This window comes from Falco punctatus, assembly GCF_963210335.1.
Source record: "Falco punctatus genome assembly, chromosome: 9".
Classification (NCBI taxonomy): domain Eukaryota; kingdom Metazoa; phylum Chordata; class Aves; order Falconiformes; family Falconidae; genus Falco; species Falco punctatus.
Window position 1 is genome coordinate 46,018,885 of NC_137589.1, and position 12,730 is coordinate 46,031,614.

A 12,730-nucleotide genomic window follows, 5' to 3' on the forward strand; every position below is an offset into this window, starting at 1 on the left:
CTACAAAAAGGGAGAAAAACTGGTGACAAAAGGAGCCTCAGCCACAAAGACCTCATTCTGGCCTTTTAAACACACCAGACACCCCACCATGGGTCAGGGTCTTATTGCACTATACCAGGTACTGTACAGCATATAATAATGTACGGATGGGCATCCATATTCTGTAAGCCCAAGAAAATTCTCACACTACTTTATGAAGCAACTGTTTTAGGAGCAGAATGTGGCATTGGGCTATGCCATGTGAAAAGCACCACAGTCCTGCACCAGAGAACATGGCTCGTTCCAAGTGCTGGAAGAATCACTGACTCTCCCTTGTTGCTGCCAAGAGCAGATCCATGCTTGGATCTCTGAATTGACACCTTGTAGCTGAACTAAACAAACTCTGGAAGACACATTTGCCAACACCTTTACCTGGAGCTTCCTGGCCATCGCTACCACTTCATGGTCTGGAGGATTGTACTTGTAACAATTAGAGAACATTAACCGAATATCTGCTGCAAAGCCTTGTGCATCTTGGTATTCCCGACTGTCCATTTTTTTCTGCAAACAAACAAGCCAAAGGGAAAGGGGGGGAAAAAAACCATAAGCAAAAGGCATTTGTAACAGCTGCATGGAGGACACATGCATCTTGGAGGCAGCTCAGAACAGCCTCACAATCACATTCGTCTGAGAACCTAGTTTGACCTGGCTTACTTGTTCCTAAGTAATATTCAGAGTTTCTGCTTTTAAAACAAGCAAGAAAACACACACCAGACAACCAAAGAAGCTGATATTGCGCCATGAAGTGCTTAAACTGTTAAGATTCCTAATGTGGGTTGTTTTCTTTCTAAGTAGTACTAGATAAATCTGTCAGGGTCCTCATTCTATTCAAAAGTAGTCACTTACAAAAACGTTTTGCTGGATCAGAAACTAATGTAAACAAGGATCATGGACAGGAAGGGCAAGAGTCAACAGACAACCAAGTTACAACTACAGGAGTACCTTAAGCATGTATTTCTGTGTGCTGCTTGGGTGTATTTGCCCTGTACATCTGAAGGGCAGAAAAGATCATGACCATCTAACTCTGACTTGGGTCAGAGGATGAATTTTGCTTGGTGATTCTTAAACTACAACACCTACTCTTGACTTAAAAGTCCAACTGATAAATACAGAATTCACCCTTCATGAACCTATTCATAATGTTATTTTCTAGTGTAGAGAGGATAAGTATCAGGAGCAAAATATTTGCATTTTGTTCCTTTCTCTTATTTTTCAGCTCCCACTTTTATCCAATTTCTTTTGCTGTTTGGGACTGAATTACTTGGGTTTAGAGAACAGTTTATAGCATTCCTAGGACGTAATTAATTTTATGCATATATTACTACAATGTAAAAACCTTAGCTCCAATTACGCCTACCAAAAGGAAAAAGAAGCCAAGACGACATTTCATTTGCATTTAAAAGACCTGGGTTTAAAGAAATTCTCTATTTGCCAAGCGCTTGCAGGCCTCCCTTTTGTATTTCTTGTGCACCTGTATCCCCCAGCCAAGGGAAGAGGCTGACTGGCAGACAGGCTGCAAATGTCATCAGGGAAGACACGTCCATGGGAGCAAAAAGCAGGGCTGCTTGGGGTCTGCAACCCACACTAGAGGCCTTAAAGCATGCAAAATTCCCCGTTTGATCAATAGAAGCTACAGGTATTTCACAGCTGCATGGCAGACCTTGTAAGTATCTTAAAATAACTGCAATGACTCCTAAAAGCATTTTTATTCTGAATAGGGCAGAATTTCACCTCCAGCGATGCAGCTTTGGTGCTGCATGCAGGGCAGTGACATTCCTGCAGCCTTACTCCCTGCCATGCTGCAACCAGGCATCGGTCAAACTTTTGTTAGGAGATGTTATTCTCTTGGTGAATAAGCTCGGAGACAGCCTCTCTCGGCCACAACACACAGGCAGAAAGGGAAATAGGTTTGTGCTTCTCCTGTCTGAAGGAGAGCTGGCCTTGTTTGAAAAGCATCTCAGGCCAATTCCAAAGAAAAACATATGTTCAAACAAAAGGGCCCATTTATTATAAAATACACCTTACTGCATGAAAGGCCTTTTTGATGCCCTTATAAGTTTGGCACACTCAATGACTGATTTCTGCCTATGAAACACATTCCAGCGTCTGAGGCTTCATTTTCATCCAAACCCAACAGCTTTCTAGCCCAACAGTTTTAATCTGTGGATTTCTATTTTGTTTCCTTGTAAAGAATAATTAACTTTTTTAAAAAAAAAGAAACTTCAAATTGGTGGGCTGGAATGTCTTCCATTACAAATTCATTTGGAGATACCCAGCTGCTTTAAAAAAGTTACTACATTTACAATCGTAAATCAGGAGTCAGACAAGCAGGACTGGCAGAGGTGCTAGGAGGCCAGCTAGCCCGTTCTCTGCCCCACGCAGTATCTACCACAGTAATCTTTTTTCCCCTCAGCAATCAATTCAATTGTTTAATATTCTTTAATGTTCCTGAATTTGTTTCCTAATATCTGTGTTTCTTGCTCGATGGCAAGCCCTGCCCATAGAGGATGCAGAGAAAACTTGGTTCCCTCCCTTCTCGCAGCAATCATGTTTGAAGATCTAACATGTCTCCTTTCCACTGTCTCTTCTCCAAAACTAGAACTGGACATCAAGCCATCCTCAAAGTACGTCTTGCACATGGCATCAGGGCAGGCTCACAAGGGATGGGGCCACACAACTCCAGTGATTTTAGCAGAGAAAATGCCACCTCTAGAAGCTAATGAGGACCCAGCTGATTTCTGGGGGCCCAACTGCCTCATGTAAACTGCCTCAATAAGAACAGCTGGCTTGCAAAACTGCATTTGATCTCTAAAATAGGTGCAAGTAATGAAATCTAAGATTCCCCTAAATAATGTCTCCTCACATTCAAGACCCTGAACTCAGCTGCTCTGAAACTATAGCAATTCACTGCAAGAAAATTAACTGGTGAGCAGTCAGACCCCTGGAGGTAGTGCTTTATTCCAAAAGTAAACAGCTTGTATAAATCCTCTTGCATAGCAAGGACTGCTCCTTGTCCACCACTGAGTAAACCAAAGGCAGAGGGGCATTCACATCACTGCTGCCGTGACTTGGCAGCTAGAGGATGGAGTGAGAGTAACGGTGCTCCAGGTTCCCCCAGCTCCATCACAGGCACAGCATCCTGCCTCCCCAGCATCAGAGAGGGGACATGAACATGCTGGAAGCGGGTCCTGCCTGCCCATGGACAGGGCAGCAAAAGCACAGTGCTGCCACAGCTTTGTAGCAAGCGTTTCACCTACTACAAGGAATTAGGGCTACTGCCTCTTAAGTTTTTAAAGCGCAACCCATGCCTCTGCCTCCCTCTCTCTTCATGCATTCATCCCTTCCTCTCTCTGTTCCAAGCAGTTCTGCTCTTTCCCGCTCTGTGATGACTATCAAAGAACTGAGGTGGAGATGAGCTCATTGATCCCATCCCTTCAGCTCTTCCCGCTCTCAGTACTAGCTCCAGACAGCCCTCTGCTCCTGGCTGCAATAAGCTCAGCTACGGCCCCTCCACCTCTCACCTGCCACTGGCACAGTCATGACAGCCCACCTGCCTCCTCCACCATGCACACAGAGAAAACAATCTCCAGTCCTTCTGAAGCATACCTCTGCAGGGTGCAGAGCCTGAAAAAAAGAAAATGCTCCTGGACATGAACAACATTCTCTGAAGAAAGTCAAACCCCATACAACCAGAGAGCCAAAGTGACAAGCAAGCAGGTATTCAAGAGTCTATTATAGCTGCAGCAATACTTATGTTTTACTTTTCACATAATTCCTTCAAGATTAGTTTGAAGGCCATTAGTTGCGCTGCTTTACCACAACCATTGCCACTTGTGCAGAATTAAATGTAAAACCTTTCAGAGCCACAGAGAAGCCCCTGACACTGAAGAATTATACTCCCTGCAAATAGCAGGTTTCTGTTCCATGCAGTTAACATATTATAGACTGCATCTCAGAGAAGTCACACTATGATCTACAGGCCAAGAGCAACGATAATAAAACACTCCATAAAAAAACAATACCAGACAGCACTTCAAACAAGTTTATTAAGAAAAACACTACCATGTGGAAGGACAAATCCAGAGTCTTTACATACAAAAGACTCCACTGGTTCTGCCAATAACTTGTCTCCAGTTTTCTGCCCTACACTAGTAAAGTACAGAAAAGTATCACCTGCACTTGCAGAAGAAGGGCAGAGCTGTATACTTCTTAAAATAATGAAGTTAGGACTATGAAGAGATTTAAGTGTGAAGAAGTCACCAATCCGACAAATTGCAGCTTTGCACCTTGATTTCGCAGAATACACAAAGAATCTCTTGCAATAAGTGACCTAACCACACACAGAAATACTAGCATTGAGAGTCAGGATTTTACTCTCTGTGTCTCTAACCTTACTGCATAGGAAGTCAAGGGAATGTGACTGAGCTGCGAATAGGTCTAAAAGGACTAGGTTTACCAGCAGTCCCACTAATGTCAGTACAGTAACTGAATGAGTCAATCTAGGAGGTGTTCATCTAACAAGTTGTGTTTACAAGACCAGTAGAAAAAAAGGCTATCTAGCACCTCATCACTCTAATGTGATAACAAAAAGAACAGTTGCACTGAGCAAGAGATGCTTCCTCCCATCTCAGTCATTTCTGTGAACCAGACATACTTTGAAATTCCTTAAAACTACTGGCCAGATTACAGTCTTAGAACAGATTTTCAACATGTAGCCTATGATAAGCATGGGCAAAATGTAACTATGCACAGAACATCATGTTTGAAGGTTTCTGATGCCACCTAAGTACCGCACCTCTGATTTGACTGAAAGAACACTGAAACCCCCATCTGCAACCTGTTCCTACTCCCAACCCACTCAGTGGCATCAGAAGAGCAAAGACAGGCTCACTCAGCTGAGAAGGTGGTGACATCTGGAAGGCAGCAGATCAGAGTAAGTGACCCTGCTTTAAGCAGGAGGCAGGACTCCTGACCAACCTAAATTATCCACTAGCCTATGATCCAAGCCACATGGACGGAGCTCTAAGCTAGTGAGGAAGAGCAACTCCAATGCAAAGTGAAGTGAGAAGGCCTTGACAGCAAGTCCTGTAACTAACACAGTGTACAAGGAGTAAGTAGGCCTTTACTAGTGGGCAGAAATATCAGCAGGATGGTGAATGCACTGCAGTACCACAACTGAGGGAGCTTCTTCCTTCCCCATCCATGCTCAAGAGCAAGAGAAAATGGAAACTTACCCAAGAAAACACTGGGACCTTCCTCTGTCAGCAGAAAGTAAAGCCAGGTATCAGTGCTCCAGCTTCACAGACTACCATGGTCAACCTAGCCTCTTCCCCTGCTTTTACTGCTGTGTTTCAGGCTCCCTCTTCTTGCCTGCAGCTCAGCTTTGTCTTGCCCTCTTCTCCTGCCAGGAAATTGCTAAAGGCCTTTAACACAGCTCAACTTAATTGAAAGTCAAAAATACTGCACATTGCACTGGCTTTTGTAAACAAATCAAGGGCACTGCAAGCTCAGGAGATGAATGGTCTCCAAGCCTAGCTCCACCAGAGCTTGCTTACAATGCTTTTGTGAGCTCAGAGATGGGTCTTTTCTGTAAAAATCCAATCATAATAAGAACTAGTACTCAGTGCCTTCCAGATATCTGTCCTCACAACAGCCCTGTGAGGTAGGTTAGGTATTACTATACCCATTCTATGACTGGGAAAACTATGGCACAGAGCTGTGGGGAAACTCACCCAGGACCATAGCATTAGAAAAGCAATTAAAACTCAAGACACTGGGAGCTCTTTGTCTAATCCTCAATGCACAGACTATGACAACTACTCTGTCACCACTAAATAATGCAACTAAAATGCTCGTAAAAATACTGCAGCTGAAGTAAGAACCCCTGCAGCATCAAGGCTGAATGGCATAGCACAACAGAACATACCACGCTGCTTCCAGGTACTATGTAGGATTTGCCAAAGAACACGACAGGAATCACGAATGCAGCTGCCCTTTTGCTACCTGGACTTTTAGAAAATTCCAGGCATTGGCTCACCTGGCAGCAAACCACTTCTAGCACGCTAGTGAAAGTCAGCAGAAATACCTCAACTTCCTGCACATTGAAGAAAGTCTCACCTCCACCAACATTGATACCCATGGCTGGCTCACCAACAGAAGACTAGAAAAACATGGATTTGTGCCATGGGTATTTAGGGAAAGAATCAGAAAAAAACCCAGTCTACTGGGAGAAAAACCTTGAGTATTGCACCATACTAAGCTAAGCTCTTGAAAAGGCAAGCATGAACCACACGTAAGCATCACATTATTTCTTCCCCTCCCCAAGTACCAGGCGATCATCATGTTCTGGTTAGAATTGCTCAGCGTAAGCCTATCTGGACCACACACCATGCCAACAAGTAAACAGGCAGTAGCTTCTGGAAACAGGATACTATCAATTGAATCCTATGAAACACAGCACCTCTTCTTCTCAGAGTGCAAGACAATCCCAAGGACACAAGTTTAAAGAGCTGGACTATCCACAAAGAAGAGAGGATGCCATCATACAGTCTGCTTTGCAGGGCAGAAAAAAAGGATGCCCCAGGTTACGGGAAAAAAAGGAGAGGGGGAAGGCAACAAATATAAAAATATCCAGATGATATCCAAACAGGTTCTGTTTACCACCCTTGCCCCTTCCCCCTCCCCCAGAAGGAGCCAGTCCTCTGCAGCCAGAGGGCTGTGACACCCTGCAAAAGAGGTGGTAAATGTGGACGTACTTTAACAGTACTGAGATCCATGGGGTGTTTGATAATATCATGATAGTCATGTAATTCCAAGGCCTCTGCATCAACAGGCTTGTAAAAGGGCCATGCATAGGCTGCATGCTTCTTTGAGAGCATCTCCTTGAGAATGCTGTCACAGTACTTGAGGTGCTCAGAGAGTTTGCCCTTCTTCCCTGCATGCTGGGGGACCTCTCCATCTTCAAGGTCTTTCTTTGGTGGTTTGATGGGCCGGCCACCACTCTCCCGTCGAGCGATGATTTTGGCCTGCTTGGGGTCCGAGAGGGGCGTGGGCGACTCGCTTCGGCTGGCAGTGATCGCGGAGGTGGTGGGGGTGGTTGTGTCCGCTTTCCGCTTCACTCCCTTTTTCTGAAACAGCAGATGGACAGACTTCATGAGTATGTGCCCAGCTCTCATGCTAGCACAGTTCATCCTTATGTTTGAGATCTGCCTGCCCTCTGACAGAAAATACAATTACTTCACTGGGATAAATGGGAATTGTGACTAGAGGCTTCAACACGCAATTCAGTGACTACAACACAGCGTATTACTTACTACATGTCATCTGAGCCACAGTAACCAGCCATTTGCACGTCTCCAACCCAACCCCAAACACGATGCAAAATGTGTTAGCTCTATGTATTTCACTGAGATTTAAACTAAGGACTCTTACCTCATGTTTGCCAAGGGAAAGGAGTGCGCCCAGTCGATTACTGCAGCTCAGCTGATGCATCGTGACTTAGTAAGTGTCAGTAACTTAACCACATGTCTGAGTCCCCAGTGGCAGGATCAGGCTATAAGTTCTGAACCAAAGCATATTAATCACCAAAGACCCATGAGCCCTCAACTCCCTTGTATTTATTGGGTGTGCTAAGGTAGATTGCTTATTATGGACAAGAGCAAGAATCTAATGATTTTGCCTTAAGCAAATAAAACCCCTCTCTCATAAATTCAAGCTGTGACTGTCCAGTCAGCTCTCTTGTGCTCCTATGAAGGATTTATTTCTCTGGAGAAAGAGAGATAGAAAGGGAGAAAAAAGTTCCTTAGGGAAATCTAAGGGAAATCTTAAGTAAATCCCAAGCAGAATTAATTTTGCAGTGTGTATTTGGCAAACTCACTTCTGGGTTCATCCTTGAGTTTCAAAATTAAATTGATTCTCAGAAGCAAGTTATTTGGACAGAAACTCAAGTAAGAGACAGGCTTCTGAGGATGAGGAGGACAGCTTAGCTCCAAGAAGATCCAATTCACAATTTTTCTAGTAATTTTCAAACTATAGGATTAAATAAGCAATACAGTCCTATGGCTTTGCTGGTCCATGCAACCTCACATTAGAATACATCGATACTGTTGCAGTTAATTCCCCAGCTTAGAAAAAAAAACGGCTTTCTCTGAGCTATGCTTTCATAATTTTTAAAGCAATACACAGTTTGCTAGGAAAACTCCAATTATTTAGAGCAACGTCTTCATTTACACATTAAATTAACACAGCAAATAGCTAAACATCATGACAACTCCCAGAAGATTACTCAGTAAAGACAGAACTAATGCACCCAAAACCTGCAGGCAACATCAGTCTCCTCCAACTGGAGTGACAGGCTTGTCTTGAACCGGTTTATGGCAGAAAGGAACATTCCTAGTGCTGGAGTCTGCAAACCTTAAAGGAATAGCCCCAGTAAAATCAGGGGCTCAGTCACAGAGGGAAGAAATGCTTTGGGCTATATGGTGCAAAATGGGGGAAACTTCCAACAGCCTTCTGGTTCATGGAGCATCAGCACTGACTAAGGCTATGGTCAGATGAGAGCTTGTAACTGAGTTGGAGCAATTACAGTTGACATCACCTCAGCTGGGGTGTGGTAAAACTGGCAAAACTTCTCTCAATCCTCTCAAACTCGACAGCAAGCACTTGTCTGAGCACACCTTAAAGGGAAAATGATGGCCAGAGAGGCATGGAGTCAAATGCGAAGAGAAGGAATGCACGTAACCAGCAGTGAGGGGATGAAAATAAAGCACTGCTTAGCAATGTTGCCTTCTGAAGAGGAAAGGGTCACGTTCTCCATTTACCTTGACTACCGGTGGTGTAGGAGGCACCACAGGCATTATCGGAGCAGCAGGCAGAGAGGGAGCAGCGGCAGGAGGGGCAGTGACAGGCGGGACATTAGCAGTGATGGTTGGCACAGGGGTGGCAGCAATGACGGGCGTCTGAGACACGGCTGGAGGGACGTTCTGGAACGGGGCCGGCGGGGAGACGGAAGACACGGCCACTGCTTGCTGCGCTCCTTTCAAACGACAAAGTGAAAACGCACTGCAATGTACTGATGGTTACAAGTGCCGACAAGACACTGGGAACAAAGTGAAACTGGTGTCGCTGGACTGTGCAATCACAGGCTTCGCAAAAGGCTCCCAGTCCAGAGCTACAGGAACACCACAAAGGACACAGTGTGATTTGCTTGGTGCTGTTACCCAGGGGTCAACAAAAAAAAAAAAGAAAAAAAGAAATCACTGACCTAAGTCCTTGTACCATGAGCCTTAGACCAGCCACATGCAAGCGAAATACTTCAAGCTTTGCACGTGGGGTGTGTTTTGCTCTGGGAGAGCCTTCACCCATCACAGGCTCTCAGTGCTACCCTGCACTCAGCAAAAGGGCAGGAGCTCAAGTTGAGGGAACAGAGATTGCTCTTTTGGACAGCTGCTGTCCTGCACAGACCTCAATCTGGGAGTGTTTTTACTATGCATGGCAAATGGTAACAACCACTCCCCTACTGCCAGTTAAATACCCAAGAGTCCGAAGCACTTGAGATATGCCACATTACACCATGAAAGAAACTGCTCTGAGTAGAGCCTAGGTCTCATGATAGCCAGGCAGAGGTTTCTTATGCTAGACCTGCAACTGTTGAAGAACTGCCTGCTAATGTAAAGTTAAGGAGCGAAATTAGTAACTAATAACCGAAGTAGCAATACTTCTCTATGTTTTTATAAAAGTTTTTATCAAAGGATGCTGAAAAGACACATCATTACAAATTTCTGAGCTTGGATGAAGTTGTAGCTCCATTTGGCACCTGAGATGTGGGAAAACAAAGGGGAACAGTTGGCTTTCCCAGAGCAACAATTGGACCTTGTTTAAAGAAAAAAAATTTGCAACAGTTTCATTCAGCCCACACAAGCTCCTTTATGAACTATTTTATAGTGCTTACAGACGTTTTAGTCCTAAATCCATTTAAAATCAACTCTAGGTAAGCCGAGCTAAATTTAGTTTCTACTGATAGGCAACAGTCAACACAGCCTTTTGCAATGGCTTAATAAATCCTTTCTGTTGATCAAATTTGATTCTATGATGTTGCAACCGTGTGTGCAAAAGAAAAACTTTTTATGGGGTTTAGGGGATTGGCTAGATTTGGGTCCAAGTCTTTGCTGTGTCAGACTTCTGCCAGGACCTTGCATGAGCTGTATAAACTCAGGTCTAATAAAGGCATTCTAGGCCATGGTCTGTCACTTGCAGGAGCCTGGCATGTCTAACTACCTTGCCTCTTCTTGCCTTGGTTTCTTCTTTGCATACAGGAAGGAACAGTATTGCCCTCCCTCACTGAAGTGCTACATGGATGGGCAAGTCACAGATGGCAAGATGTTTGTATGACAAATGCAGAGTGCCCTTAAGACAGACAAGCCCTGGAACACTGGGTGAACATCATCTCGACATCTTGCACTGCTTTAACCATTAGGCTACACGCTCCCTTCTTAGCCTTTTCACCATTTGCGAAGCCAGGCAGCTTGGAAGGTGGGTCAGACCTCAGCAATGGCTTCATAACACTTAATGTCACTGGACTGGGTTAATACCTGCACTCTGCATGCCTGCTGACGGCTTGCGACCTTTGCCTTTAGGAACTGGGGGTAATAATTCGACTTCCTCCTGAGGCATCTGGGCAACCTTCTGCAGAAATATCTTCTCCAGGGCTTGGGCCATGAGGACAATGTCATCTGTGGGCTGCAAAAAGAAGAATACAAGCCCATGCTGTATCATCCACACACTAGAAGCAGAGAGGTTCAAAATCAGGCTCTGAAATCCCCAATGACACTACCCTTCAAATAAGTGATGGTACCCAAGCTCCGAAAACAGACAGACTAGCTCTCCTCCTTCCTTGCATGCTACCCTCCTGCTCTTCTGTTCTGGCCTAGCATGCAATAAATACAGCATCTAAACATGCTGCATCCAGAGAGTTATCAGGACTTCCAGTAGGAGCCTGATAACTAGCATCCTGTGCAACAGTGTGGAAGCAGCAAACTGGAACAGATGAGCTGTCCTTCCCTGCTTGCCAGCAGGTCCAAGAGAAGAGTGTAAACACATACTCTGTGGCTCAAACTAATTAATTTGTTTATTTCAGTTTGTTCTCCAGTATGGGTCAATGATGACAAACCACTGTAGAAAACACAATACAAAGAATAGAGGCTTTTAACAACCCAACCCCAAAATAATAACAAGCAATCTAAAGGTGTGCAAGTATGGGCGAGACATTGGCAGAGAGCAGTTACACTTCCCAAACTGCTCTCTGCTGCTAAAAGATAGTATTTACTGCTAGACAGCTAGTGTTAACACATAGCACTAATACACCACAGAACAACTGCAAAGCACTGCATAAACTGTAGCTCATCTTAAAGAATTCCTGACTGAAAATAAAAGGAGTAAAAACTTGCTACATAACCCCAGAACAGAAATCTACCTATAATTAAAAGGCACATTTGCCATTTTAACTAGTCTGAGGGAAGAAAGACACAGCACAAAGACAGCTTTGTGCATTTCAAGTAACATGGTTGCAATTAGTGGCATTTCAAATCCTTGCAAGGAGGGCCCGGAGCACAGCTGAGCTGGTCCTGTTCAAAACCTGCGCTGAAACAGTTGTAGGAGGGTCTTTCCTAGGCAGTGCCCCAGCTAAGGCTTGTCTGGGCTCTTTACCTTGTTATAAATGTAACAATTTGTAAACATGGTGTTGAAATCCTGCATACATTCACTGGCACTCCAGTAATAGTTATGTTCCAGGCGCTTCTTGATCGTCCCCATGTCCATGGGGTTTTTTATAATTTTGTGATAATCCTGTTGGAGAAACAGGAAAGGTGTTACATCTCCTGATATGTGGAGTGTTGTTCACATCTCCCTCTTAGTCCCAGCTTTCTCCTCATTCCCCCTCCCAAAAAACCACACACCCCAAGTTTCTGTGGAAACTGTAAATAACACTTTTACTTCCATTTATTTTCTAATTTTGTAGCCTTTTAGTCTACCGCTATTATGAACTAGACTACAAAGCACAAGAACTCCTTCCACAACCACCAATCTTCCCCAGCCCCCCCCCCAAAAAAAAAACAAAAAAAACCCCCCACAACAAAAACAAAAACAAAAAAACCCCACACATACAAATGGCTACTTGGACATCACTTGCTTTTTATAAGGACAGCTGGACTGGGAAGGCACTACGAGTAACGTAAGGAGGAAAGCAGGCTTTGTGCTGGAGTGTGCTGCAGAGTAGAAGGGTACCAAACTTGACAGCTAGACTAACGCTGCAGTGATGCACTCATGGGACCAGAAGTCAGGACAGGAGAGTTCAGCACTAGTTTTGGCAGGGTGTGCAGCTTAATGGTGGACCAGCTGCAATCTGGGAAACAGCATTTTTCTCTCCCTTTTAAAAAGGCTGCCTCTGGCACTTACAGAATGTTATCAGTGCCAGTGCTCGCTAAGACTATGCTAAAAGTTTCAGTCTCTTTTAAGGGCATTTCAGGCCTCAAAAGGCTTCCACGTGTTAACCCAGTTTCTCTCTGGGGTGGTCTCAAGCATCTGTAGAGGCTGTGATTAGCCTGGAGACGCTCTAGGCATGCAAGGATATACACTGTAATTTTCTCATTCTGGAGAAGATCAGCAAGCCCTCTTGCTGCACATGCACACAAAGCCA

The 12,730-nt window shown here is 44.5% G+C and overlaps 1 protein-coding gene across 3 annotated transcripts in view; it reads right to left on the reverse strand.

The window, feature by feature from the left end:
* The window catches only part of BRD3 (bromodomain containing 3), a 51,803-nt gene that overhangs the window by 10,363 nt on the left and 28,710 nt on the right, over positions 1 to 12,730 (reverse strand). For all 3 annotated transcript variants that reach the window (XM_080400837.1, XM_080400838.1, XM_080400839.1), the window contains 5 exons: positions 11,743 to 11,880; positions 10,629 to 10,776; positions 8,859 to 9,073; positions 6,795 to 7,166; positions 412 to 540 (listed from right to left, as the gene is read on the reverse strand). In XM_080400837.1, coding sequence (XP_080256963.1) covers positions 412 to 540; positions 6,795 to 7,166; positions 8,859 to 9,073; positions 10,629 to 10,776; positions 11,743 to 11,880 — 1,002 coding nt within the window. The remainder of the gene's footprint in view (positions 1 to 411; positions 541 to 6,794; positions 7,167 to 8,858; positions 9,074 to 10,628; positions 10,777 to 11,742; positions 11,881 to 12,730) is intronic.